The sequence below is a fragment of the Rhea pennata genome, chromosome 12, assembly GCF_028389875.1.
Source record: "Rhea pennata isolate bPtePen1 chromosome 12, bPtePen1.pri, whole genome shotgun sequence".
In the NCBI taxonomy this organism is placed as follows: domain Eukaryota; kingdom Metazoa; phylum Chordata; class Aves; order Rheiformes; family Rheidae; genus Rhea; species Rhea pennata.
Window position 1 is genome coordinate 16,236,365 of NC_084674.1, and position 26,644 is coordinate 16,263,008.

Consider the following 26,644-nt stretch of genomic DNA (forward strand, 5'->3'; position numbering starts at 1 on the left):
CATTGCACAAGCTTTATTGAAAAAACAAAAACAAAAAACATTAGAGTTAAGGTAGATTTAAATTTAAAAGTTGCTCAAAGTGACTGCATCAGATCAGATATAGGAAGAGGTGGGGTTTTTTGTTTGTTTGTTTGTTTGTTTTAATTGGAGGTAGGTAGCTTAGTGAACCAATGCTTATACTTTAGTTAGGAATTAAGTCTAGGTTTTACTATTTTCAGATGTGTAAAAGAAGATATGTTGTCTTTCATGGCTGTTTTATTTGTAAATCTAACTTTCAGATACTGATTAAAAAACTAAAGAAATTGAACTCAGAATTGTATGGATTGATTAAGTATTCTAAAATAACTACTGATTAAGCAGCTGTCAAATTATAAAGAAAATGCTTCTGTGGCCTGAGACATATAATGTAATCGTAATCAAGGGACTGTTATCAGCCTGCAGAAGATAAGCTTATTGCATGCACTAATAGAAAACTCCGATAGTAGGTCAGCATCCAACTTTTAGAAATTGCTGAAAATACTGTAAATACAGAGTTTAGAGCTGTGAGTGAGTAACCTTCTTACAGTTTGCTCAGGACTTCCAATGAACAGAAGAATAAACTTTTTTTCCCAGAAAAAAATGAATTTTACACTGCTAGATTGTAAAAAAAAAAAATGCTGACTCAAATGTTGGCTAGAGGGACAACTGCAGATGTTTAAGGCAGATACTTCTACCTGGTGCTGCTGCAAAGCAGTGGTGGGAAGCCCTGCTACTTACTGAGGAAAAAGACTTAATTCACTGGAGTATCTACATAAAGAGTAAACAGAAATACTGAAGATGGCAGATGACAACAGTGAACTCAGCTCCAAAAGGAGTCAGGTAAACCTTTTCTGTTTGATGCATTCTTTAGGAACGAGGGAACTGCAAGAATACTTCTAGTAGCAGGTGATTGATTAGCTGTGTCAATAAGATGATTCATCTGATTCAACTGCCTTTGGGGAAAGAATGAACTTTGTACAGTCTGCCTTTTATGGGAAATAGCTTTTATTTAGGATTTGTACTTTTAAGATTTTTCATTTAAGGTATCTTAGTCTTATTTGGAATAGGAAGTATTAGGATACTCAGAATAACATATACTGACAAGACTTACCACAGTTCTGTACAGTTGAAATGGGAAGCAGTTTGGAAAGACTGACGATTGAAGTTCCTGCATTTGCAGATGAATAACATGGGTTTGCACTTTAGGCATGCAAGATGGGAATTGTTATTATACAACAGCAGAGGATTAACTAGCCAGTGTCTTACATAACTTATTACTGAACACACACAGACACAGAGCCACACATTATGGCATTATGTCAAGCTTTAAAAGACCTGGAAATAGGAAGCTTACATATTCATGCCAAATTGCATGTGTGTCTTAACATTCAGGTACACATTGCTGCACTGTGCAGTCAGATAATTAGGCATTTCTTCCAAAATATCATCACCTTTTCTAGCAGTTCTAGCCATATATAGACAGCTTTCAAATTCCTTCCCTTCTAAATACTTCAATTATTTTCATTGCTGTGAAGCTGTAGTTGCTTTAGTGATTTAGGCCCCACTGCTACATACTGCTGAGGCTCCTTTATGCCGTTATCTTTGATGCAGTCTTAAAGAAACAGCCCAGTTATTTGATAGTTTTAGCTCCCTGGGGGAATCTTTAGGTGTCATGAAACCACAGATAATTGCTCCTGCATTGTATCCAGTTGCTGATACAGATTTCCTGGTAAAATTGTTTGCTTCTGGGTGAGTTGGGTCTGCTGAGAGATGCTGAGAACTGGTACAAGGTTCCAGTAACATGCTCTGTGCAGCACTTGGAGCCTGCTAGCTAATAATTAGCTGTTTTTATGCTGTTTTGCCTTGGTGCAGAGGAAAGGTGGACTATTCCAGAGTCTTACTTCTTTAACAAAATAGTATGGTATGTAATTCAGTATTATTCTCAGTTTCAGATTTTTTTTTCAGATATTTCTGTAAATAAGGAGAAGATACTTACATTAAGTATTTGAAAACAGTTAACTATAAAAGCTCCTTTGACTTAAGAACTTGATAGTTACTAGACCTGCCAACATGGCCTGAGCCAGCAATGTCCTGCGAGTGAGAACATCAGCATTTCCATGGTAACACCTTGTTGCAGATATTTCAGACAGTTGGAGGGCTCTGGCTGGGGACAACTGGATTAAAAAAGACTGAACAAAAATGTTTTCTTTTTGCATACATCTCATCAGTGCAAGTAGTTTCAGTGTAAGAAAGTAGTACTTTTTAAAGTTAGCAGAACTAGTATTAGTACTGTCATTTACAAAACTTCATTTTGTTTGATCCATGTAAGGCCATACAAGGTTTTGTACACCAGTTTCGGTGTTGTTTCTACAATTTAGAATCCTTTTAGGTATCTAATTTCAATAGGTCTGCAACCAAATAAGAGAGCTATATATATACACTGGAAAATTGAACAGCGAGATTGTATCATACATTTTCTGTAAACTCATAAATACATTTTTGGAATAACAAAAGCATTTAGGCATCTTTCTAAAATTATAGTTAAGTTTTGTAGAGAGAACACAAGCATATCTTATTACAGTATTACAATTTTTAATCTATATAGTTGTCATCCAAGCCTCAAAAAGACATTGTTCAAATAAAATATACTACATATATTTGCTTATTCAATGAGTGTACTTCACTGGAAAAAAAGCACCAAACCCTATGTTTCTTTTCTAACAATTAGCTATAATATTTTCTGTCATTATATATACACATAAACAGTCTGGAAACTCATGAAATATGTTTTATTTATTGAGATGACTTTTACTCTTTCTGTATTTAGTAAATTCTATGATTGGCAGTATTTTAAGGTGCCATTGTTATAAAAATGTAGTTCAGCTGAATCTGCTGAATTTGACATGTCCTATCAAAAAGCCCAAGGATTTAAGCAACCTGGGTTGTGGGCTGGGTTATTTCCCTTCTCTTTTTTTAATGTTCAGCTTCACCTTCCATAAAAATAGTTGATTTTTTAGAAATTCAGCAGTGAGTGAAATTGTGAAAACTACTCACCAGTATTGCATAGTGATATGAGATCTGGAGAGTTTATTTTGCTCTCCTAAAGTTTGTTTTTGTAAGCTGGGAAAGTGTAACAAATCAGAAGTGACTAATCCTGAGTAGCCTACCCAAGTGGTTCCTGGCAGAAGGCACAAAAGATTTGGTTTTGACATTCTTAGGGGGATTTTATTCAGATTTTCCTAGTTATTTTCCTAGATTTGTATCTAGGGGAGTGATACTGATACCTTTTTTTCATACAAATATTCTAATCACCTTTTTTTTCTGGTTAATATCATTCTTAAAAAACTTGCACTCTGTGATAATATAGACTAAAGACTATATTCCACACATCCCCTCCCCATTGTCCAAATACCACAGTCAGAACTTAACTTTTTGAAATTCTTGGTGAAAAACTATTAGTAAAAGGAGTCCCAAGTTAAATAAAATTATTACACAGTTTTATTTTGAAGAACATTTTGCATTTGTTTTAATACAAAATGATGTAGGTCAAGAAATAATTTACAAACCTTTAAGTTCTTATCCTGGCATTCGAAATAAGAATAATTCCAGAGGAAGTTTGTAACGTTTTCATAGGAAATTGTTATTATGTACAAAATGTTTATTGACATGTTTTAAACATCACATTTTTAAAAATGTGAACTGGATTGCTATCGAGCATATGAACTACAGGTAAAACCTGGTAAGATAACTTGTTAGAACAAGTCATTGTTACCCAGTGCTAATAAAATAGACAGTAATTTTCAATGCTTTTGATTTTCCTCCAAGGTTGTATTAGCCTCAAAGTCATATCAGGGTTTTACTGCATTGTGAACAATATCTAAGCCCTCTTTTGATTGCATAAAAATAAATCTTTGAAGTAGTACACACACAACAACAGAAGGGTAGAGGCAACAAAGTAGTGTATTTTTCACATAATCAAGGTTTTTTGGTTCTATGAAGAATTGTTTTACCATGTTTCTTTTCTTTCTGAGCAGAAAAGTATGCAGTACTGAAGTAAAGCATTTTCATTTACCTGTGAAATAATTTCTGCCCTAGATGTTTCATATCAAAGTAGGTACTTAGGGTAATACACAAAACTGTCTCATGACCAGTGATACTCTGGCATGAACTTGCTGATTTTTTTTCATGATTTTTAATATTTATAGCATGGGATTAATACAAAAATAAAATCACAGCTTATTGTCAATCAAAAAGTTAAAATAATTTCAAATCTTTTACTTTCCAATTATAAGACTGCAGATAGTCAACTGTGCATCCCTTATGCAGAGAGATGCATGTGACTCAAATATTTTCTTTAAAAAAGTGTGTTTTCAAGTGTAAACTTGATAGTTTATCCCAAAAAGAGATTTATACTGAGAAGTGGCTCTATTTAAATATTTATGCTATAGATCTATATATTCCAAGTAAAAATACTTATATCTAGAATTCTGTGGAGAGTTACAATAATCAAGGTCCATAAATATTGCTGCAGTTCAATTACGGTACAATAATTACAAAATATAGAACATCTCTTTACAAATACAAATCATTGTATATTACAATTCATTTACAATAATTTCTACTATATAATTTTTAGCAAACTATCTTATCTAATTCTACTATAACCTGGTTGCAAGTGCATTAGTAAGAATGCAATTATTCCAGTATATTTTGCCCTTAACGTGATAGTCATAAAACAGACTATCTGAATGATATTTTCCTATGTAAACTGGTGTTACATATGACAATATTATCTAACTTCTTTTTTCAATGATCTCTGACAAGTAGAGCATGACAAACTATTTAGAAAAGCATTAAGAAAAGAAACCAGGAGGCAAGTTTGAAAACAGTATTAGAATGGATATGCAATGGATAGCTGATATGCTATTGAGTGCTGAGGTAATGACACTATTGGTTGTCATCACTCATGTATTTATTTCCCACACAATTTTGTGGGACTTACACAGACATTTTCATTGACAAAATCCTGCTTTACTATGACGAACAGCAGCACAATGTTGAAGGACAGGCAAGATTTTACACCTCAGAATACCACTCTAGCCCTCAAAAAACTGATTGTCAGAATCTGCTTGGTTTCACAGTAACCTTTTTCCTACAGAGGAACCAAAGATTCTGTGGTAGGAGACTTGATGTACTGCAGCTCTGATCACGTTTCAGCAACCTGGAGATAATCTATTTATTAGTTATGGCTTCCTTGAGGTGTGACATCACTTGTACAAAACTCCGTTGGTTATTAACTCCAGCTAGTGCCTAGCATCTTTAAACTATGAGGCACTTTTTCTGTTATTAAAATCATTTTCCTTACTAAGTACTATAAGCTTGTAATGCATATCATTTCATCAGCTAAGTCTTCTTCATATCGTCCAGTATCTGGTTCTTCATCGCTGTATCCAGGACCAAAATCTTGAAGTTCATAATCTTGTCTGCTTAAAATGGGAAACATATCCCCATTGGTCCCATTGCTAATATTTCCATTGAGAAGATTACTTGCTGCACTTTCCATCTCATCAATAGTCATGTCACATGCATCAGCAATCTCATGTTTTGTAGCTGAAACAAATTTAGGGTCCTTTGCATACCTTCCTAGGCCTTCGGATATAAGTACCTGGCAGATGGAGGGATGAGAGGGGAGAGAATGAAATATTCAGTTCACTTACAAAAGAGCAGTTAAATGATAAAAATGTTTCTTATTTAGGGAAAAGTCAGGAAACTCCATGTTAACGCACTACAGCAACTCACAACAAAACTGTATATGAAGAACAATCAAATAGTTCCAAACCGCACTGTATCGATTTTGTAATAATGTAACTGAATCACTTCTGTGACAATGTAAAGTGCAAGACACTTGGGTTTTTTTGGGGGTGGGGGTTAGAAACTTAGGAGTCTCAATAAACCTCAAACATCAGCTTGATGTACTGAAGACAACAGTTTATAAATTCTAGACATTATAATTGGGGCAACTGGCTGAAATGCAGAATTCCTGATTCATTGTAGGTACTTAAGAATACATGAAAGAAAGCTGCTGCCATCCCATTTGGAATCAAAATTTATCAGGAGGTGATAGAAGAACAGTAATTATGATAGTTAGAATTTTTATATACGTTTATCTTCAAAGCTCCCCCCCACCCTTCAAAGAAGGGATTCCTAATGATCCTGATTACATCCAAAAATCAGACCTTGTGGTCCTCCTGCACCCTCCTCACCTAGTACATTGACCCACAGAGTTCTTGTTCTTGTATTCTGATTACTGCATAAACAGTGATGAATTTGGGCCCTGTATAGAAGGGCAGATCTCCATCTGAGATAGAGAAATCTGACACTAATGTTAAGATTTGGATTCAGTAGAAAACCTTTACAGTATGACAACTGAGAAGAAGTTCTTCTGTTTTTGCTTAAAATTTTGGGGGTTTGGAACCAAAATACCACATTTTCAGAGAGGTAATGTGGACTGAACTATAAACTTTCTACAGTTGACACAGAAAACTGGACAGACAGACACTCTTGGCTACCTCAGAGGTTTCTGTAATACTTACCGCTTCTACCAAACTGTCTGCGCTCCTTTGTTTGTCACTATGTTTATGCCTAAGGTCATTAGGTACAGTTAAATTGGCTGGTGTAAATGTTCGGTACGAAATATCAGGGTCATCGGTGTACCAGGAGCTCCTATGCAAAGAAGGCAGGCTGCCATTCATCTGCTCCACAGATTCAGCCCTGTCGACTTGGATCAGAGGCGTATAATACGGCGTCCGGTCCCTGGCGGGAGGGGTTGCAGGGGGGGTAGCCCAGGAACGTGTTGAACGACTTGGTGAGTGTCTGTGAGCTTTAGTGGAATCCAGACCTGCCACAGCCATGACCTGGGGTAAAGGGAAGAATTTTAAAAGTTAGTCAATCTCAAACAGCCAACATCACGCTCATTTCAGCAGTTAGTTCAAGCTGACTTTATAGGCAGCAGCTGTGCAAAGTAACATTTTCTGATATTCGACAGTCCCGTAAAGGAGGAACAGGACTGCAGTTGGTAAATTGACAGTATAAAATGGTATTTTTTCTATTACTACTCAGATCACAAAATCCTGGCATTAGCATTATTCAAGCAAAATAACCGCTTATACAATACATTAAACAATGGAAACAAAGGGTAGAAACATTCGTTCTTTTCTGTAGGGACAGAGTAGGAGGCTGTCAGCTTTTAAGCACCTTGCTTTTCTGGCTTCTTTGAGGAAGAGGGACCTATTCACCTGGCATAATTTACAGTTGTTTACAAACTCTTCTTACTGCTACAAATCCTGTAAATCCTCTCAATCAGCCTGATGCTGAAGCAGTGGATAGGAGACTTGGGCTACAGGGAGATTTTGGTTGGTCATATGAAAACAAATGGTTTGATTTAATTTGAAGTAATAACAAAAACTTACTAAAATTCAATAGACCACAGATTACAAGATTTAATTTAGATCATGTAGGTGGGAGTAAATACCATATAAACAGTAAGCAATAACCTGATTCACACAAATAATATGCAGCTTCAGGACAAAGCTAGCAAAGGAATTATTTATATTCATCATATATGTTTCCCATACTTTCTAAAGGTCTTTTCATTATTCCAAACACAACATCTTTATATTTCAGAGCATCATCTTTACACACTGCGATGACCATTTTGCACTGCACATGTCCATCATATGACGTACTAGGAGCTGCTATTCTCTTGAAACAACATGAGCTTTTATGCAACACCAAATAAAACTGCACTTGAAGATAATCCATCAGATTTCTTTTTTGTTTTATTCAGTCCATATTTAGGCAAAATACATGGTTTTGTGTAAAACTTCTGACTTAAAGGTCTTCCTACTTCCCCTGACTTAGTAAATCAGTGGAAGAACTAAAGGAATATATCCAGGCAATCAAATTAAATGTAGTTTACTTAAGAATTCAAGGTTTCCTCTGCAGCTTGCAGGTACAGATGATTTTCCAAGCATTCTGGATGGTTTCTCTAGGCCATGGAAATCACTATCTTTTTTTAAGATACTCAAATCAGAGCTGATTAAAGAGCCACAGAAGATGTGCACGTTGTACTTGCGAGCTCTGAATAACAGCATATGCAGAGATTTATAGATGGTTGCCATACTACTCAGTCCTGGTCAAAAGTCCTTAGAGTATTCAACCTTTTTGTGGACACTTAGAGGGGGCAAACTGTTTGCTTTCAGTGTTTTTAAAAGGTAGATATTTGAGAACCTTGCACCTAGCAAATATAAGAAAGAGCACGACCTACACATGCCTAGAAGTAGAGCGCAGGCTAACAGCATAATCCACTAGTACCATTTCCTGAAAGTTAGAGGTGCAATAAAGAAGCTAAAATGACATAATTCACTATTAGTTAAAAAAGGTTTTGGATTTACCTGCTGTTGCATTAAGTGAAGTGGTAAAGCAGTGCGGTGGTGGAAAGAAGGAGAGAGCGGTATGTCATCTTGACTACTTTGTCGGCGGAGGCATTCAAAGTTAAAGGAAGATCGTCTATTTGCTACAGGAGAAACATAATTCATTAGGAAAATAAAATACTTCTCCCTCAGCGTCCAGTATTTCAGGAAATCCAGTGTGGGTCAAATGTCACCCAAATAAAAAGAAATATTAATAAGTCGTGCTGATTAACAGAAGCAGACAGGTGACTAAAGGTAGAGGATAGATTCCTCACACGAACAAACACAGTCATAGGGAGAAATCACATGAGCAGCCTAACACAAGGAGAATTCGAAGCAGCTGTGTTTCACAGAGCAAGCATTTGTTATGCAGCAGATTGCATAACAAATTGCAGAGTTTTCCTGTATACTGCTGTTCCAATGAACCAGAGTTCCCAAAGGAAATTCTGAATCCCCAGATCCTTGGAAGTAATGTGGAATATGAAATATATGCCATTCAAAGGCAACTAATATTATACTTTCCTGGTTTCTGTTCTGGTAAACCATGGTTTCTGCTGTTACGAAGAACATTTACTATCCATGTAAATGCTAGAAAGGAAAAGGCAGAAATCTAAACTGCATCAAGACGTTTGGCTGGTGCAGAAATGTTTCAGTTGCTGGAAAGCTGCCCTGCAGCCATACCCGGGTAAAATTTCTGTGTCACTCAGCATGAAGAAAATCGTGATGTTGAACAGCAGCTGGAATCGCAATACAGCCTTGCAGCTCTAAGCATCATACTGCAAAACAATCTAAACGATTTAGATTCCCTAAACCATTTCCTTTTCATCTTTTAAAAAGTGAGCACATCAAGGCTTCCTCCACACACTGATGAACACATAAACTGATTAAAAATAAAACAGCTCATCTTTTAAACTGCTGAGATTCTGAGTCTCTAAAATTTCTCATCTGTATTCTAGAACATTAAATAAAAGGTTATGGCAGGAGCCCTGACTCAACTTACACCAGTGTGATGCCACAAGAGCAAACGGACTTGTAAAGTTCTTTCCATGTTACCCTTATGCAACTTATCTAAGAACTAGATCCCTCTTACCCTGGGATATCAAATACCCTCCTCTACAGTACATTCACCTAGTCTCTTGTATTAAAGAGTGGGAAAAAAAGGGCGCTTTTTATATCAGTAAGTTTCCTCTAAAGATATGCCAGCTTAATAGCATCATCAAAATTTTATTTAAAACGTTAAATGAAGCCCAGAGGCTTAAGCCTCTGGCTTAAATTTCGTCTGCTATCAGAAACAACTTGTAGAAAGATGTACAGGAGTCTCCCTGCACAGTAAAGAAAATCGTCTGAGGAAACCTCTTCCTTTTGCTTCTGGAAGAATGCCAGCAGCTTTCTGTGCATTTCACTCCCATTCATCGTGAGTTATTTACCCTCTGTAGTGTGAGGCTCACATATACTTTGTGCCCTTTTCCATTTCTGCCACTCATGGTCAGAAAGCCAAACAGCAGAACACTTTCTCTGAGTACCAGCACAAATAGTATTGCTGAAGAATGCTTCCTTTATTATATAACGTGGTCTTTGCTGCTGTCCTTGACCACAGCTTTCTGCAGCTTTAAATAGTCTGAGACTTTACCTCAGGCAATGCATAAAGATCCCATTACACTTGTCTCTGAAATACCTTTTTTTTTTTTTTTTTAAAATCTGTACCTGCATTGTCTTCAGTGTGTCTGAGACAGTGAACAGAATGAAATCCAGGAGTCCACAGAGTCATACTTCCATAGGTATGGGTTCCCAGGGCAGTGGGTTGGGCTGCTAGCATCATCCAAAAAAAAAAAAAAAAAAAAAAAAAAAAAAAAAACAGAAACCCCCCAAAGCCTCAAGCCTTAGTTGTTGCTAGAAATCTATGTGATGGCAGACAAATCCTAGAAACTCTTATAGAAAAATGATCCTGAATTGCCTTGTCTCTATGGCACTGGTTAGATGGCATTCCCCAAAGACATATGTAATAGACTTGGCTGTGCTGACCACGCTATAGGAAAGTACCCCTGTGGGGCTGCACAGAGCTGGGTTTTGTTTCTCAGGCACCCACACCAACTCTTAGCTTATCCTTGAAACAAGGTTTGTTTGAAGCTTCACATGCTAAACAAAGCACGTTTCCTCTCAGTGAAATGTCAGAAGTTAAAGACCCAAATCCAAGAGCTTTGAATCTGTGCCTAGTTTCATGGGAAGGTTAGCACTGCTAATCTCTATAGTACAGCCCAGAACATAGGAAAACAGAACTGTAGAATAAGACACATTAGGGTTTTAGAAATGCAGATAAAGCAACATTGCGCTTCAGATAATGGGAAAGCAAAGATCTAAGAAGGAGAATAAATGAAAATTAAGGAAACAAGTGAAAAATCTGAATGCTACCTGAAATGCATGCAAGTCTTTTGGCTGGTCCATGCAACAAGATAGGATGCTAATGCAATCTATAACTTCACAATGGAGACATTTTCTCTCTCAGAAAAAATGCCCGAAATTTTAAGCAGAGATACTACTGAGATAGTAGAATGAAGTTACAATGTGAATCTGAACTGAAATGCTTAGCCCAGAATAACAGCTTTATTTTTCAGAGGGACTTGAGAAACTCACATTAAAAAGCTCATGGCACTTCAAAAGTACCAAGAGGGGAAAAAAAATCACCAAATTCATTCTTAGCTCTGCTTTCCCTGAAAATTATCATAATTCAGTCTCTAACCTAAAACAGGTTGAAGTAAAGATGCAAAGGGGACCAATTACAATGTCATTAAGAATCTGAGATAAAAGAGAAATGGGAAGTGCCAGCAGGTGAGTCACTAGAGACACAATCACACCATCTGACTCACAGCAACAAAGCACATTTGTAGGTATGAACAAAGGGCACAGACCTCAAAAACCTCCAATGAAGTTTCAGAAGAAACCACTGTTGCATTCTACCTTGCTCTTTCTTCATTTATCAAATCAAGTAAGAATTAGCAGGTATATATTTTTATATTGTTTGATCAGTGACACAAGAGATAGTAGAAAGATTCACTTGTATGCCTGTGCAGGCTCCACTGACAGGGGTGTCAACCCCTCTCCCAGGCAGTTCCAGGCCACCGCCACGATTCTGTGAGTGATCCCTCAAGGCAGATAGATGCTTTTGCTGCATACAACATTCTGCTAGCAATATTAATCAATGCATGTCATGCTTAAAATCAGAGGCACAAGGAAGCCGTTTTAACCTAGAAATTCATAATGAATTTAAGTATTTCTGGGTTTGCAAACAAATTGAGCAGTGGACGTTGTGTACCTTGACTTCAACAAGGCTTTTGACACTGTCTCCCATAACATCCTCCTAGAGAAGCTCAGGAAGTGTGGGTTAGACAAGTGGACAGTGAGGTGGCTTGAGAACTGGCTGAAAGGCAGAGCTCAGAGGGTCGTCACCAGTGGAGTGGAGTCTAGTTGGAGGCCTGTGGCTAGTGGCATCCCCCAGGGCTCAGTACTGGCTCCCATCCTGCTCAACTTCTTCATCAATGACCTGGATGAGGGGGCAGAGTGCCTCCTCAGCAAGTTTGCCAATGATACCAAGCTGGGAGGAGCAGCTGACACACCAGAGGGCTGTGCTGCCATTCAGAGAGACCTGGATGGGCTGGAGAGCTGGGCAGAGAGGAACCTCCTGAGCTTCAACAAGGGCAAGTGCAGAGTCCTGCACCTAGGGAGAAATAACCCTAGGCACCAGGACAAGCTGGCAGCTGACCTGCTGGGGAACAGCTCTGCAGAGAAGGACCTGGGAGTGCTGGTGGGTGACAAGTTGACCATGAGCCAGCAAGGTGCCCTTGTGGCCAAGAAGGCCAATGGTCCCCTGGGGTGCCTTAGGAAGACTGTTGCCAGCAGGTCGAGGGAGGTGATCCTGCCCCTCTCCTCAGTCCTGGTGAGGCCTCATCTCGAGTACTGCGTCCAGTTCTGGGCTCCGCAGTACAAGAGAGACACAGAGCTACTGGAGAGAGTCCAGCGTAGGGCTACGAGGATGATCAGAGGGCTGGAGCATCTGCCCTACGAGGAACGGCTGCGAGAGCTGGGCCTCTTCAGCCTGGGGAAGAGCAGACTGAGGGGGGATCTGATCAATGTGTACAAGTACCTGAAGGGAGGGTGTCAAGGGGACGGGGACAAACTCTTTTCAGTTGTCCCGTGTGACAGGACAAGAGGCAATGGGCAGAAACTGAAGCACAGGAAGTTCCGCTTGAACGTGAGGGGGAATTTCTTCCCTGAGAGAGTGACGGAGCACTGGACCAGGTTGCCCAGAGAGGTTGTGGAGTCTCCTTCTCTGGAGATCTTCAAGGCCCGCCTGGATGCAACGCTGTCTACCATGCTCTAGGTGACCCTGCTGAGCAGGGAGGTTAGACTAGATGATCTCCAGAGGTCCCCTCCAACCTTACTGATTCTATGATTCTGTGATCCTAATTTACTTACGTGTTGGAGTTGGAGGTAGCAGCCGTCTCCTAGGAGATCTTTTTGTATCGTAACAGATCTGTGAATCATCTTCCTCAAAAAACCCATGTGGGTGATGGTAACCTTTTGGTCTTTCAAAATCTGAGTCATGGCAGTGATATCTACAGTGGTAGTCATATATATGCCTGTGTTAAAATACAATAGAGAAAATATTTTTTCAGTGAGTTTCTGTAAGTTCATCTATTGGTAGTCTTATAGATGACTTTCAAACATTTCTTCTCTAGCAAGATAAGCAAGCAAAACCAGGTAGAACCATGTGACTCAGTATTAAACATCCTGTTTCTGTATGCAAACTGATTTTGAGATAGTGAGCATACACTACTGGATTAGTATAGTTACACAGTAAGCTGTAAGGTAAATGTCTTATCAATTTATATTTAAATGAACTTACCCATACATAAAAGATATAAAAAAATATATATGTAAGACCTCAGTTATATGTTGCTTAAAAAAAACAATACTCTGTCCTGCTCTGACCATGCTCTCTTATGAGTCCTGGGTAAGCTGTGGAGCACAGAAATTCTGAATCTTTCTTTTGTTGGAAATCAAATCTTATATGGGATGCTATTTGACTACAATTATCAAAAAACGACTGGCTACAAAGAATAATGGAAGTTAATATAGTTTTGTTTCTAACTTACACGGACCAATTCTGAGAATTCTGCAAAACATAAGCTTTTAGGCAAACCAAAAAGATGCAGTTTAGAGAGCCAATCTTGTCAGAGTTCAGGCAGCAAAGAAAGACGGTATACGAGAAGAATTTAGTGTGGTTGGCACGTGAGCCCGTGCACTTACGGATCTAAGACAGAATGGCAACAGATTCTTTCTCTTCTGAACTGAATGTCAAAATAAAAATTTATTGATAAAAGTAAGGGATACTTCTGTGGAGTTGTTCAATTTATTCAGGAGAAGTGAAGAATATTTATTGTAAAGGACGTGAATACAATCTACTCATGATGCTGTAAGTGCAAATGTCTTTCACTTCATTAGGAAAAAGGGAATACTACTGAATTCAGAATTCATCAGATATTGGAGGAAAAAGGTTTATGTAACTTTTTTTCCCCCTTTTTTTTTTGTTAAGTTCGTGTTACCAATTAGAGGTTCTGTTCCGTGACAGGTTAGTACTTAGAAAATACTGGAACAATCTCACTTTTCAAGACTTAATCAGGGATTTCCAAATTGTCAGATGCAGATTTTCTTCAAAGTAATGTCCAAGAATTGCCTGAACAACCGGAAACCTGTGCATATCCCTGAATGATCCTTGTGCGAAGCTTGGACCTGCTGAAGCCATGGCTTCCTGAAGCCATCATCGCAGTGGTAGTGCTCAAGCCAAACTAACTTGGCAAGAACTGTTCTAAAGTTAAAAAATCCTACCCTAGGCCAATTTGAAGGAACTGTATGAAACAGAGCTGGCAGAGAAAAGCTTAGATATACCAAGATTTTTTACTTTGATATATCAAAGCTTTTTTTACTCCTGTCTGTGAAATTGAGATTCCAAATGCAAAGATTACAGGACACAAGGAGTCAGGTAAGAGTTGTTAGAAAAATGCTAACTGGCCTTGAAAAAATAATACTAGGCAGAAATACCACAATTAACTTAGCTACCATTCTGAATTTTGGCAGAATAAAACAGAAATTATTTAGAAAATGGAGAGAAACTAAGTTACAAAATTAGAACTCTGCAGTTACAGCAAGGGGCCTCAAATTAATACTAGCTTGCACATTATGCAGTAATACAAACATACAAGAAATGCTAGTATGTTGACTGAAATTCAATATATGACATTTCTGTAAAGTTTATGAATAAACCCTGAAAAACATCCATTCCAGACATATATGTAGGCCATGACAACTATCAAAGCATTAAGTGTTTGTATTAGGGAGCCAGAAAATGGTGCCAAGAGGAAGATTATTAATAAGCTAGTATAATGAGAATTTTCAAAAGGAAGTTGAGCCAATACTTCATTGTTTAGGCTAATACTATCTTGAGATCACATTCTGCAGTCTACCGTTTTCATCTTTCTTTTTGTTTAAGATTTTAAGAAGGAAATCATTTCCAAATATTTCTCTATGTAAGCTTGATCCTGCTTCCATTACAATGAAATTTTATTTATAAATGATAGGCCTTCTTTGGCTATATTCTATCTGGTTTATATTCAGTTCTGGTGAACTTTGTGCTTTCCTTTGAAGTTGGTACCTAACTTTTCCTAGTGTCAGCGCTTGATGCCAAACACAAAGGCCTATGGTACCTACAGTATTCTTACTCACCATTCCACCTGCCAGCATTTGTGGGGTACTAACTTCGTTAGAGAATTTTCAGCATGAGATGTGTGCCTAGTGAAGCCTTTAAGCATTAAATACCTCATTTGTTATTATTTTTTCCCTGATTAACAAATATCCTCACCTGCTTCCTGACAACATACTGTCTTCCTCATAATATTCTTCTCCACTAAAGTAATCCTGCTCTCCCAAATAACGATCATCATTGCAGTAGTCCTGAACTTCATGTTCTTCACGGCAAATAGTAGGTCGACGCCCATCACCAGAGTCGGATCTAGAAGTGGTAAAAAATACTTGTGACTAATTATATTTCATTCATAATTCTTTTAAGGTGCTTTCAAGAAGAAAACAAAGCATTAAAAATTCTCTTTTAGTCAGAACGTGGTTTTACAGTAAATTCTGCGGAACTATAGAATATTGTAGAACATGAGTATCTTATCTGTTTATCTTATCTGTAATCTCCCTTTATTTCCTTGTGACGCAAATATGAAAAGCATTAGTATGAGGATGTTAAGTAAAGTCAAATACATTTCAGACACTTTTACAAAATATAAATTCAGAACTGTGAAGAAAAATAGCCTCTCTCAAATACCTGAAGTTTGGCAAATGGTTAAAACATTAAGGAACATTCAGTGAGATCTCACAAGAAAAATCGGAAACAGATGTGTAAACAGACATTAAAAACTATCTCTGGATATAGATTTAGTCATACACTTCAAATAATACAGTAGGTCCTATGTTTAAAACTCATCTTGGTAAATATTCACACAGAAGCGGAGGATGGATTTTTGGATCTCCCATATATGGAACTGTACAAAGTAATAGCTACAGTGCCTAATAATTTTTTCCAGGCTATGTAAGATAACTTTAAACAAAGACTAGAATCTGGTATGGTCTTTGCGTCTGTTGAATCCTGCACAACCTACCTAGGCTTTTACAACAGCTTTAATAGTTTTGAACTTTACTAAATACTTTTGCAAAAATTTTCACAGAAGTTATTCAGCATATGCTTTGCTGTATAGCCAATTTTGAAAGTTATACTGCTTTTTCACAAAAAGTTTCATAAAAAGGTACCACTTACGGTTTTTAGTTATGTCAGAACAATATTAACTCACCTAATGTAAGTTTCATAGTAGCGGGTTCTGTCCATGTGAGCCATGAAAATATGGAGAAAGTTATTTTAAAATCAGGTGGTTCCCAGAAATTCATTGGTGATTATAGTGACTGAGCTGTAACTAATGATTTTTTTTAAAAAAAAAACTATTTTCAAACTTTATTAAGCAAATACGAAATTATATACTTTGCTATATACTTTTCCCATATATATTTTAAACAAGTTTTATATAACAAAAGCAACAAAAATGAAACTAAATATACCTATAAAAATTAGTTTCATGTAGCAAAATAAGTTTTCTTATATAATAGTTAAAATATGAAAGTTTATTTAAACACAACAAGTATCTCTAAGTTTACCTCCTACTGCTTGGCCTTCTACGCCTCTCATGATCAGCTCTGGAGTATGAATGGTAACCATTTTCTGATCTATGCTCATGATTTCCAATATTCATGTGTTTTCCATGAACTTTGGACATGTTGGCGTTATTAAGATTGGCATTTGTTGAGTTTGGAACATGCTTTCCTACTGAGTTGTGATTGTGATACATAGAATTTCCTGCCTGAGGATATACGTTTTTCTCAGTATCACTTGAAGATGGAATTGAAGGCCGCTGAACATGTAAGGGACGGTGTGTGGTGTTGATCTGTTGAAATGAATCTCGTCTGTCGCTGCTAATATGGTTTATGTGGTTGCCAAACAGGGCACCATTCCTCTGTTTTAGGAAAAGAGAAAAAAAAATCAGGTAACAGAACATATTTTTCACAGTGGTGACTTAATTTTTCTTTCCTACATGCATACAAAGGTAACTATTCAATTAATTGGTGTGATTTTCATTCTAATTTTAAAAAGCTTAGATGAGATCTCCTAGAGTGATAGAGATGTGATTGTGATAAAGACAGTATTGGTATTTCAGAGTCAAATTAACACTATGAAGTGATCATTATTCTTTTTCTTGTTTTGTTTACAATTCAGCTTTCTCCATGTTTTAGTATGCAGGAGAAACCCAGATTCCCATATGCAAACATGCACCAACTGTCTCAGAAGAGAACGTGTCTGCTCAGTTTTTGAGAGCACTTTGGTGGATTCTCTCCCTTCCCTCAGGGTGTTGCTTTGCTACCGGTGTTGCTCAGACAGGATGGGGTGCCATGCATCAGCTCACAAGTGTATCTCAAATAGATTAACTTAAGTTTCAGTGGTTCCATTCTTTCTCCTCACAGAGGTACAAGATACAGTATTAAGTAACTGTTTACCAGCCCTGAGAGTGTAATGGAAGGTGAGAGCGAACAAAGTGGTAAATTGTGTTGTCAAAATTACGACTATGACGTGCAGCTCTCTTTTACATCTGACCCAGATTACGTAGCCTCCCTGTCTAGCCAGGTGTGGGTCTTGGATGACAGCAGTCTGTCCTGAAGCTCAATCTAGAGAAGACAGGAGGTAAATAATGGTTGGAAGAGAAATGCAACTACTGATGGTAATTGTGGCACTGTCTCCACAGTGCAATATCCTCCTCCTTTGTTACGGACCATGCCAAGCTCTGGGACTTTTGACTTAGTTACTGCAGAAACCTGCTTTTACTTCCACTTCTGAACTGCTTGTGAAGAACTAAGCTTTCTTGCTGGCTGACAAAGGGTCTGCAGATAGCTCCTAACACTGACTTAAGTGTTAATCATTAGATTGAATATCTATAACGTAAAAAGAGGAAAAATATTCTTCTCTGATAGATTCTTATTGATATCCATCGCAGGAAATCAAAACTGGCAGTTATGCTTAGTTGGCTTCTGTGTAATTCCAGGCATTTGTTTTAAACTATGCAGCTCTGTGTCTGCTGTGATTTGGCTGCCTAGAATTTCATCTCTTTTCCCTATCTACCACTGCAGAAGTTAAGATATTTCCAGTTTGAACCATGTCACTGTGACAGTCTGAGATGGCTAATTGTTTAGGCACAGTGTAAGGCTCACACATTTTCTTAGAATTTTCTTAAAAAAATAAGAATTAATGAAAAAGAATTAAGGACAGGAGAATGACATTGCACTTAAGAATACTTTCCAAATTTGTGATGAAATGCAGGTGTCTTAATGATATCATATGCGTGTGTGTGCGCTTGTGTGCATATACATATGTAAGTATGCACACGTACATATATATGTGTGTATATATATATATATTCCTATTTTGGTTTTTTTTGATTATTATTACTCCATATACAGGGATGATCTCATTCTAGAAATATCTTATTATATAATAAAAAAAATCATCATATAACTATGTTCTGACATTACTTTATACACATCTTCCTCTTCCTCTGGATTGTTTTCCTCTGGTTCATCATCTTGCAAGTCACAGGATATAGCTCGGCGTATTTCAGGGCCAATATCATGAAGTGTCCTTAGTCCCGCCTAAATCAACAATAATATCATAATATATTAGGAATACAAATTCTTTTTCTATCCTTAATTATAGGCATGTAAAATTTTTAAAGAATAGTCAGCAAGATTTTATATCCTCAGATACATACAGTAAGTATTATACGTCTCTTTATTATTACTAATAACAGGCTTATATTTCACTACAACCCTGTTGAGGTGGTCCTGTCTTTACTATCACAGTGTAAAGGCTCCGTAAAGACCACTGATGTTTATGGAACACTGTGGGGAGGGGAGGGGGACAACATCCAGAAATAGTCAACAAGAACTATAATAAAATGTATTTAAGTCAGATACACATTTAATTCAAAAAAGGTGTTTGTAGCCTCTCTGTCCATACGGAAAACACTAGGAGATCTTTGCTATAGCAAGAGTGGGTTTAGCAGAGCTCAGAGAGAAAAGGAAGGACTGAATAATTCCAGCTCATCTGCACCGCACTGGTGTGTGGATACTTGATTTAAAGCTTTAGTTCAGGATAGAAAGCAATCTAGCAGCAGTAGCCTGGACCTCAGCACATACTGGTTCATTTTCCTTCTCAAGCCTGCTATCACAATTCATCTCTAGGACGAGGGCTCATTCACACAGCCTGTCACGCACGCTCCCTGGAGCACACCACTGCACTGCAGTCAGGTTTCAGCTCAAAAAGGAAATAGTTGGTTTGCTGGAAAGCAAAATGATATCCATGAAGTGTAGGCAATCAGGATGTGGAACCAACAAGTCAAGTATCTAACGGCATGGATTTACCTTAGGTTCTCCTTCAGGTTTCATTTGTACCAGTATTTCACCTCCTCAGAATGGAGTTTGACTAGGCATTTTAGCCTATATATTTTGGGCAATTGTATTTTCTTCCTCAGGGATGAACTTTGAGATTGATGTTATAATTGAACAACTCTCTAAAATTATTTACCAGTGCAATAGAATTATTTATGTGCAATAAAATTTTTGTGAATATTTTGTGCTTCCTCCCACTATATGAAAAGATCTAGCAAAGAACAGATAAAAAAACATGCAAGAGACATGTTTAGACACTAGTTCTACTAGAATAACATTAATCAAACTGCACATTGAATTATTCATTATGTTTTGCAATAGAACATCTGTTGTTTCTTCTCCAGTTTTTCTATTTGGTTGGGGTTTTTGAGGTAGAGGAAGAAAAGAGATTCATGTTACTGTATTTGACTCTAAATTTATTTCTGAGATTTTACTCTAAGTGTGAAAAAATAAAAGTTTTCTTATTCAGACACTTCCTATTTGTTGCCTTCCATGCTTAAATTTTCCTTCCAGGCATGGGAAAGATGAGATGCATCAGTCCAGTAGTTAGTCAGCAAACCAGTAACACTGATGAGTACAATGAACAACATAATTACATAATAAAACCAACCATGTCTTTAAACAGGCTTTCCCATAAATGCACAAGATGACTTCAAATTAACATGATAATTCAGTGCAGCTGTGCTTTATGAAGCATAATAGCACCTGCAATGCTTTCAAGATGGCATAAGGCATTAATACACCAGCGCTCAAGAGACAACTAATGTTGCCCCTGTCTCTGACAAGGCATTGAGATGACACATATGTTCTTTTAAATGCTGAAACAATAGAACTGTAGGAGTCTCTTAGTGGAAAAAGTGTATGACTAACCACTACAGTTTCTGAATTGGTCATTTACAGAGAGCGAAAACTAAGCTCAAAGATACATGAAAAGAACCTCACTCCATAATACCTAAACTTTAATCAGTTTTGCATACTTACAGTATGCATAAAGTCATTTTAGATACACATTTTATATTTAAAAGATTATGTATAATTCAAGACTCCAACCATGACCTTTAAAAAATATTTAGATGCTTATAAACTATAGAATGACTCTCAACTGCAAAAAGATAATTTTCACTATATCTAAAGTCAGCCCACATCATTTTTGAGATATGGTGCAACCTAAATATAGATGCAATTTAAGCTTATTTTAATAAATGTAATCACCATACTCTAATATAAATAAAAGAACATTATCATCACAGTATTTTAAAATATTTATCACCACAGTCATTTAAAATACAGCATATACTGCCCTCCCTCTTTCAGAACATTTTTATTGTGATATTAGGAAGTGGAAGAAATACTTTTAAGTTTTGCTTCCCAGATTTTGGAATAATGATGGATATTTAAATATATTGCTATATAAATTCATTAGATCTGAAATACAATATAAATGCGAATTCTAAATTCTTAGATTTTAGAAACTTCAGAATACTGAAAGAATATGACTATGAAGATGTTCATATAAACCACTATATTTGTGGACAGTGCACATAAGTTTTTACTACCTGCATATTTTATATCAAAGAAAATCAAAATGAACAAAATCCCCAAAGCTACATTGATACTTAAAAATAGACTGAAGTTATATGAATAGAATACAATGCAATAACTATTAAATTAAGAAAATAATCATGCAGAAAAATAGCTGAATAGACCTACGCTATAGCAGTGAACATAAGAGACATAGTAGTCAATTCTTGATTCCCCAGTGTTCATCTTCACAGAGCCCATCTTCTAACACTGACACAGAGTGCACAGCTCTGCAACTACAGAAAAGCTCTGTGCTCTCGATCAAATCCAGACTCGCTTCAGCTAAGCCTTTCTACGAACACAACATGAACATGGGAGCACAATTAAATTGAAGTTGAGCAATGTTAACCCTGCAGCTGATGCAGACTAGAGGTTTCGTTTCTTTCTTTCTTTTAATTTTTTTCTCCCCAAAGTTTAATGTAGGGCTGAATATTGCTTATCAAATTTGCATAGGAAAAAAAAAGCATAAATTAATCTGAAACATGGTCTCAAAATCAAGGTAAGCTCAATAAATCTGTGGTTTGTGAACTTGTGATGTGAAGGGAAATAAAGGGAAATATTAACTTGTATTTGTATGTACTAACAAAGAGAGATACCTGCAAATAAATATGAAATATAGATATGTGTTTTACATAGTACAGAATAAGCATCTTCCCTAGGAAAAATAGAGTGAATGAATTAATCCTACACTAAGTGTTAGATGTAAGTAATTGAACTTGTTCATGCTTCACTTAACATTTATTTTACTAGCAATGTGACCGCTGTTAGGCTCAATACAAATTTCCATCACCACAAAAAGACATCTCCTAAACTACTGCTACAAATATAAATTTGTTCCACTTTTGCTCTAGCACTATATTTGTTCTCACTGCATAAATATCAATCAACAGCTTAAAAAAAGGCACTGGCAGCAATTCAGCCCTAAGGACTTTTTTTGTCTCGTTTCCTAAGGGTGACTATAATACCACACAAAAGTGGCAGTAGACACCTAACCTGAACTCATCTCCCATCACTTCGTTTTTATTCCTTCTGTAGGAAGGACCGAAACCCCCTGGGTCTGCACAATACATTCAGATTGGTACGGCTCCAAGGGCTATGCCTATCTGAATTCTGAAGACGTTTTCAGTGCTAGTTGAGACAAACTGCAACTGCTTATAATTTGAAGTGTCCTCTTTTGACTGAGAAGGAAACTGAAACTTTATGGCATTTAGGAAAGACTTGCCTCAATAGCCTGAGCAGATAATCCTTTCAGACCCACCTGGCTTTACAGAGTATTTCCTCTTCTCCGAGTACACGTAGCAAAACAACAGCCTGTGTTAGGATAATTGCACGTGCTGTGACTTTGAAGAAAAACAGGGCTATACAAAAGAAAAATCACCCTGAATGTGATTATTGTCAAGTAAGAAGTGAAACTCCTCCCTATCACTTGCTGGTATTTTTGAAACAAAACGAGTCTTGCAGGTTAACTTAGTCCTGATTTCCTGACTCGAACCTAACTTTGTTTCTTCTCTTCCTCAAACATTTCTCAAATCGAGTCTAGGAGGAAGCTGTTTTCCCTGCTCCGTTTGGGTCTTCCGAGCCAAATGCGAGGTAAGAAAGCAGCCAATGCAACTCCTTCGACAGGGTGGACAAATATTGGCCTCATGTAAACAAATGAAATTCAGGCAAAGGATGAGGTTTGCACAGGTTTATTTGTTAAAACTCCCAATGCCATAATGATTAAAAAAAAAAAAGTATTCTCTACCTGTTTTGGTGCTAAGCTACAAGCTGCTGCTTTTACAGCTCCTACTCTGTCTCCTGAGAGGCAGAGCCACTCCTTACACTGCAGTGCCTGCAAGATTCTCATCAGATGCCAGACACTGCTGAATAAAAATATCTTACAAAAGAAGTAAACATTTACCCATCCACCACTACCAATTTTCCTTCTCTTTCCCTAGCTGAGTTTGTTACATTAGCACTACATCATCAGCACAGTGCAAGAGAAGTATTTTACCAAAGTAAAGACAAAGTATCCCTAACTTGTAGAAAGGAAAATTCACAGTAAACTAAAGAGAAATGCAAGGTGCAGAAAAAAATTCTTTTAAAACAGATGTTTTAAAAACTCTTTTAAGTTTTCCCATTAGAGGATTCAATACCCTTTTCAAATGTATTCAGTCACGTTAAATAACTATCACTGATCAAGATCAGCTACAACTTCCTCTTACTAAACAGCCTTGGAAGGGCTGAGGCAGCAGTTTTAAGAACTCAGTAAAGCTCATTAAGCACAAATTCAAAGCGAAAGCGAAATCAAGGGAAATGGCGTTAAAGAACTGGTTCAATTTTGTTGGTGGTAAGGCAGAATAAATCCCTGTTATCCATAACACACACTCTGAACCTCGAAAAAAAAGCTTGCTGTCTTCTCTTGATGTTTCACTGTGAGGTCAGAGAAGCAGCAGCCAAAATGATCCTCTTGATCTGACTCCTATAGTATTTAGGATCTCAGGGCAGACTGTGCAGCTCGATCGCTGATCACCATGCATTTCTCTTTTCCGCCTCAGAAGGTGGGGCGGCACCAGAAAAGTTCACTGGACTATCCTGAGCTCACAGAATTCTACCTTGCTTTATGCACTACTCTTCAATGATCTAAACATGTACTTGACTCCTTATCTTTTATACCGGTGGTTTTTTTTTAAGTATTTTTATTGCTGAAAGCATTTCTTTTTATGACCTTGAACCTTTGTTACAATAAGATGAAGATTTTGCTCTGCACTTCTTTTTTTTTTTTTTTTTTTTTATCTCTTACATCAAGGTTCTTCAATGATGCTCATCATTTTTCTCTAATGAAGTTAACATCAGTCATTCTATCAAAAACAGCAGCACAAAAAGTAAATATTTTAAACAGTTTTAGCTAAATGCACGGCATCCAAACTAATATCCTAGAATGCAACTAAGGGACCAGTAAAAAAGAAAGAAAAAAAAAAAAAGGTAGGCCCAATTCTTTTATAAGAAGCAGTGCCTTAGACCATTTGACAGCTACACAATTTTACCTTCACTATCTTCAAAAGTATTAAGACCATCTTAAAAACAAATAAACAAAATATCACTATAAATAGGCAACACAAAATACAATAGGCAAAGGAAGACAAAGAGGAGTGACAACATCCATAAATTTCCTGCCTCAAAGTTGCCCTGAGAATTAAGGCAAGAAATAGATTGTACCTTTTTTCTCAAAGTAGGAGTTTTCAGTTTTTGGGTAGAAAATATCCACTTTGAGAAAGATTGGCAAGGCCAGCTATAGGCATCTGCAGACTATAAAACTATATCCAGCTTCTTGCAGCATTTAATGGTTAGGAATGTGTTATAAAGCTTAACAGCATACTGTTTTCTCCCTTTCTTGGAGCAGAAAGATAAGGCCAGATTAGATAATGTAGTGACTGCAGTATTTATGCAATCCTTAGGAAGCATGTTCTTAACTATTAACTGATTTTGTGGGTACTTCCAACTGTCCCAGAAGAAAACTACAGATGTCAGCAGAAGAATAAGAATATTTATTGCTTGTGTAACCTTTGCCACAAACTGGAACAGCTGATGGTGCTTCTTATCTGCTTGTTAGTTTAAGGATCTTGCAACAAGACAACTAGACTGCAATACGGTGAAGTGTTCGCAAGAATGTGAAAACCTGGCTGGTCTGGTCAGGTCAAGGATCAGGCCTAAGAGGCTGTTGCCTTGACTACTTCATCTAGGCTCTGACAGTGACACGCAGAATAAAGCCTTGTACACTGTACCTCTGTTGATAAACTCTCTGAAAAGTCTCAGCGGCCAGGTGCTACATGACTACGTTCAGTACTGCATAGCATCAGAATTCAAAAACCATTCACTGCACAACTGCTTGGCTTTTGTGCAGTCCTACATGCCAACTCCACATTCTAGCATGATCCAAAGTAAACTTCAGACCTCATCCTGGTGTTTCTTTGCCAGAGTTTAATAATAATAGTTACATGGAAATCCTCTTAACGTTCATCACCTTTTTTAAAAGCATATTTATCTAAGTGAAATAGAGCGAGGAACCCACAAAGTGATAAAGCTATTACTTTCAGCTATTCAGTGCCTGCTGACTATTGACTCTAATCCTTAACGCCAAGGAAACTAACCACAACTGAAGACTTAAACAGAGTCTGCATCCTCATGTATAAATTCTCCATAAGGAATTAATTTCATTTCCTCTTGACTAACTCATCCCAGACTATGGACGGTACTTCCAGGGGGTCTAGTTACCCTAGAAATTAAATTCCTTTTTGCCCTCAGAGCACAGATGTGCTTAAGGCATTAATATGAGAATTCTATTTGCTTAACTGGTAGCTAAAAATCTAGAGATAAACATGGCAGATAGAGATTCCAATCCCTTAAATCTTCTGACTGCATTATACATACCTACTTTAGACTATGAGGTCAGAACAAGAACAGTGACATTTCTTCCTTATTGGGACTCAAAAGCTTTCCTTAAAATCAAGAGAAAAAAAAATCCAAGGAAATCCCCAGCTGATATTCAGTCAATAAAAGGTTTACTTATCCCATTACTGTCGAACTAATCATCTGGGACAATAAGTGTGCTTTCTAGCGCTTAATTCATTATATAATATTCTCTGCATCAAAATGACTTGGAGCACAACTATTGGCAATATTATCCTTTTTGATAATTTAATTTGGAGAAGTAACTGTGTGAATCATGCTTCAGACACATTTTTTTCCTTTATTTGAATCTACGCCAGATAACTGTGGGTATGAATGGAGGCACATACTAGAATAACCATAAACCTTTGCAGAGGAAGCATCCTGACTTGAGAAATGACCTTTCAATTAGAGGTAACTGTTTCGTGCTCTCACATTTAAGAGCTTTGCTGAATGTGATCTGCATTCATTTGAAATCTACCTTTACCACCAAAGGCAGCAATTATCCTTGACAGAAATTTATGAAGGTGCAAGTACAGAGCCAAGATTTCTCTATGTATCATATTCACTTCTATGTGGTGAGAGGAAGGTAGGGGGAAAAGGCTGATTTACATAGCAAAAACTGTATTTCCAGGTGGCTGGTTATTCCTCTTTAACTTACATATAAATCAGACAGTGGTACATTTATGGGGAAAGTGCTACATTGCACCTAAAATTCAGAAATACCGGTGATGTTTATCATGGATTCCAAGTACAGAAACATGTGTATAGATGCGTGGAATATCTGTTCAATCCAAGTCATTATCTTAACTTTATGACAAATGTAATTTAGTTTTCCAGACTTGTTAACATATGAACAATCTGCAATGGTAGGATTTCTAAGAGTCACACAATCTGAAGTCTTGATGACAGTTACCAAAGTCATTTCCTGATTATTTGTATTTTAAATTATAACAAATTAATTAGTGTTTGAGAGGGGCTTATGAAGAACTTTTTCTTGCTACAGAATCAGTAAAAAAATACACAGAGAAAATGTATAGTGTCAA

The 26,644-nt window shown here is 37.0% G+C and overlaps 1 protein-coding gene across 1 annotated transcript in view; it reads right to left on the reverse strand.

Annotated features, from left to right (window-relative positions):
• Positions 1–5,389: 5,389 nt before the first annotated feature.
• Positions 5,390–26,644, reverse strand: part of CACNA1D (calcium voltage-gated channel subunit alpha1 D) — a 194,041-nt gene continuing 172,786 nt past the window's right edge. The window contains exons 43-50 of the mRNA XM_062585857.1: positions 18,675–18,791; positions 16,752–17,107; positions 16,394–16,420; positions 15,403–15,552; positions 12,960–13,123; positions 8,472–8,593; positions 6,612–6,932; positions 5,390–5,683 (exon numbers count right to left, since the gene is read on the reverse strand). Coding sequence (XP_062441841.1) covers positions 5,390–5,683; positions 6,612–6,932; positions 8,472–8,593; positions 12,960–13,123; positions 15,403–15,552; positions 16,394–16,420; positions 16,752–17,107; positions 18,675–18,791 — 1,551 coding nt within the window. The remainder of the gene's footprint in view (positions 5,684–6,611; positions 6,933–8,471; positions 8,594–12,959; positions 13,124–15,402; positions 15,553–16,393; positions 16,421–16,751; positions 17,108–18,674; positions 18,792–26,644) is intronic.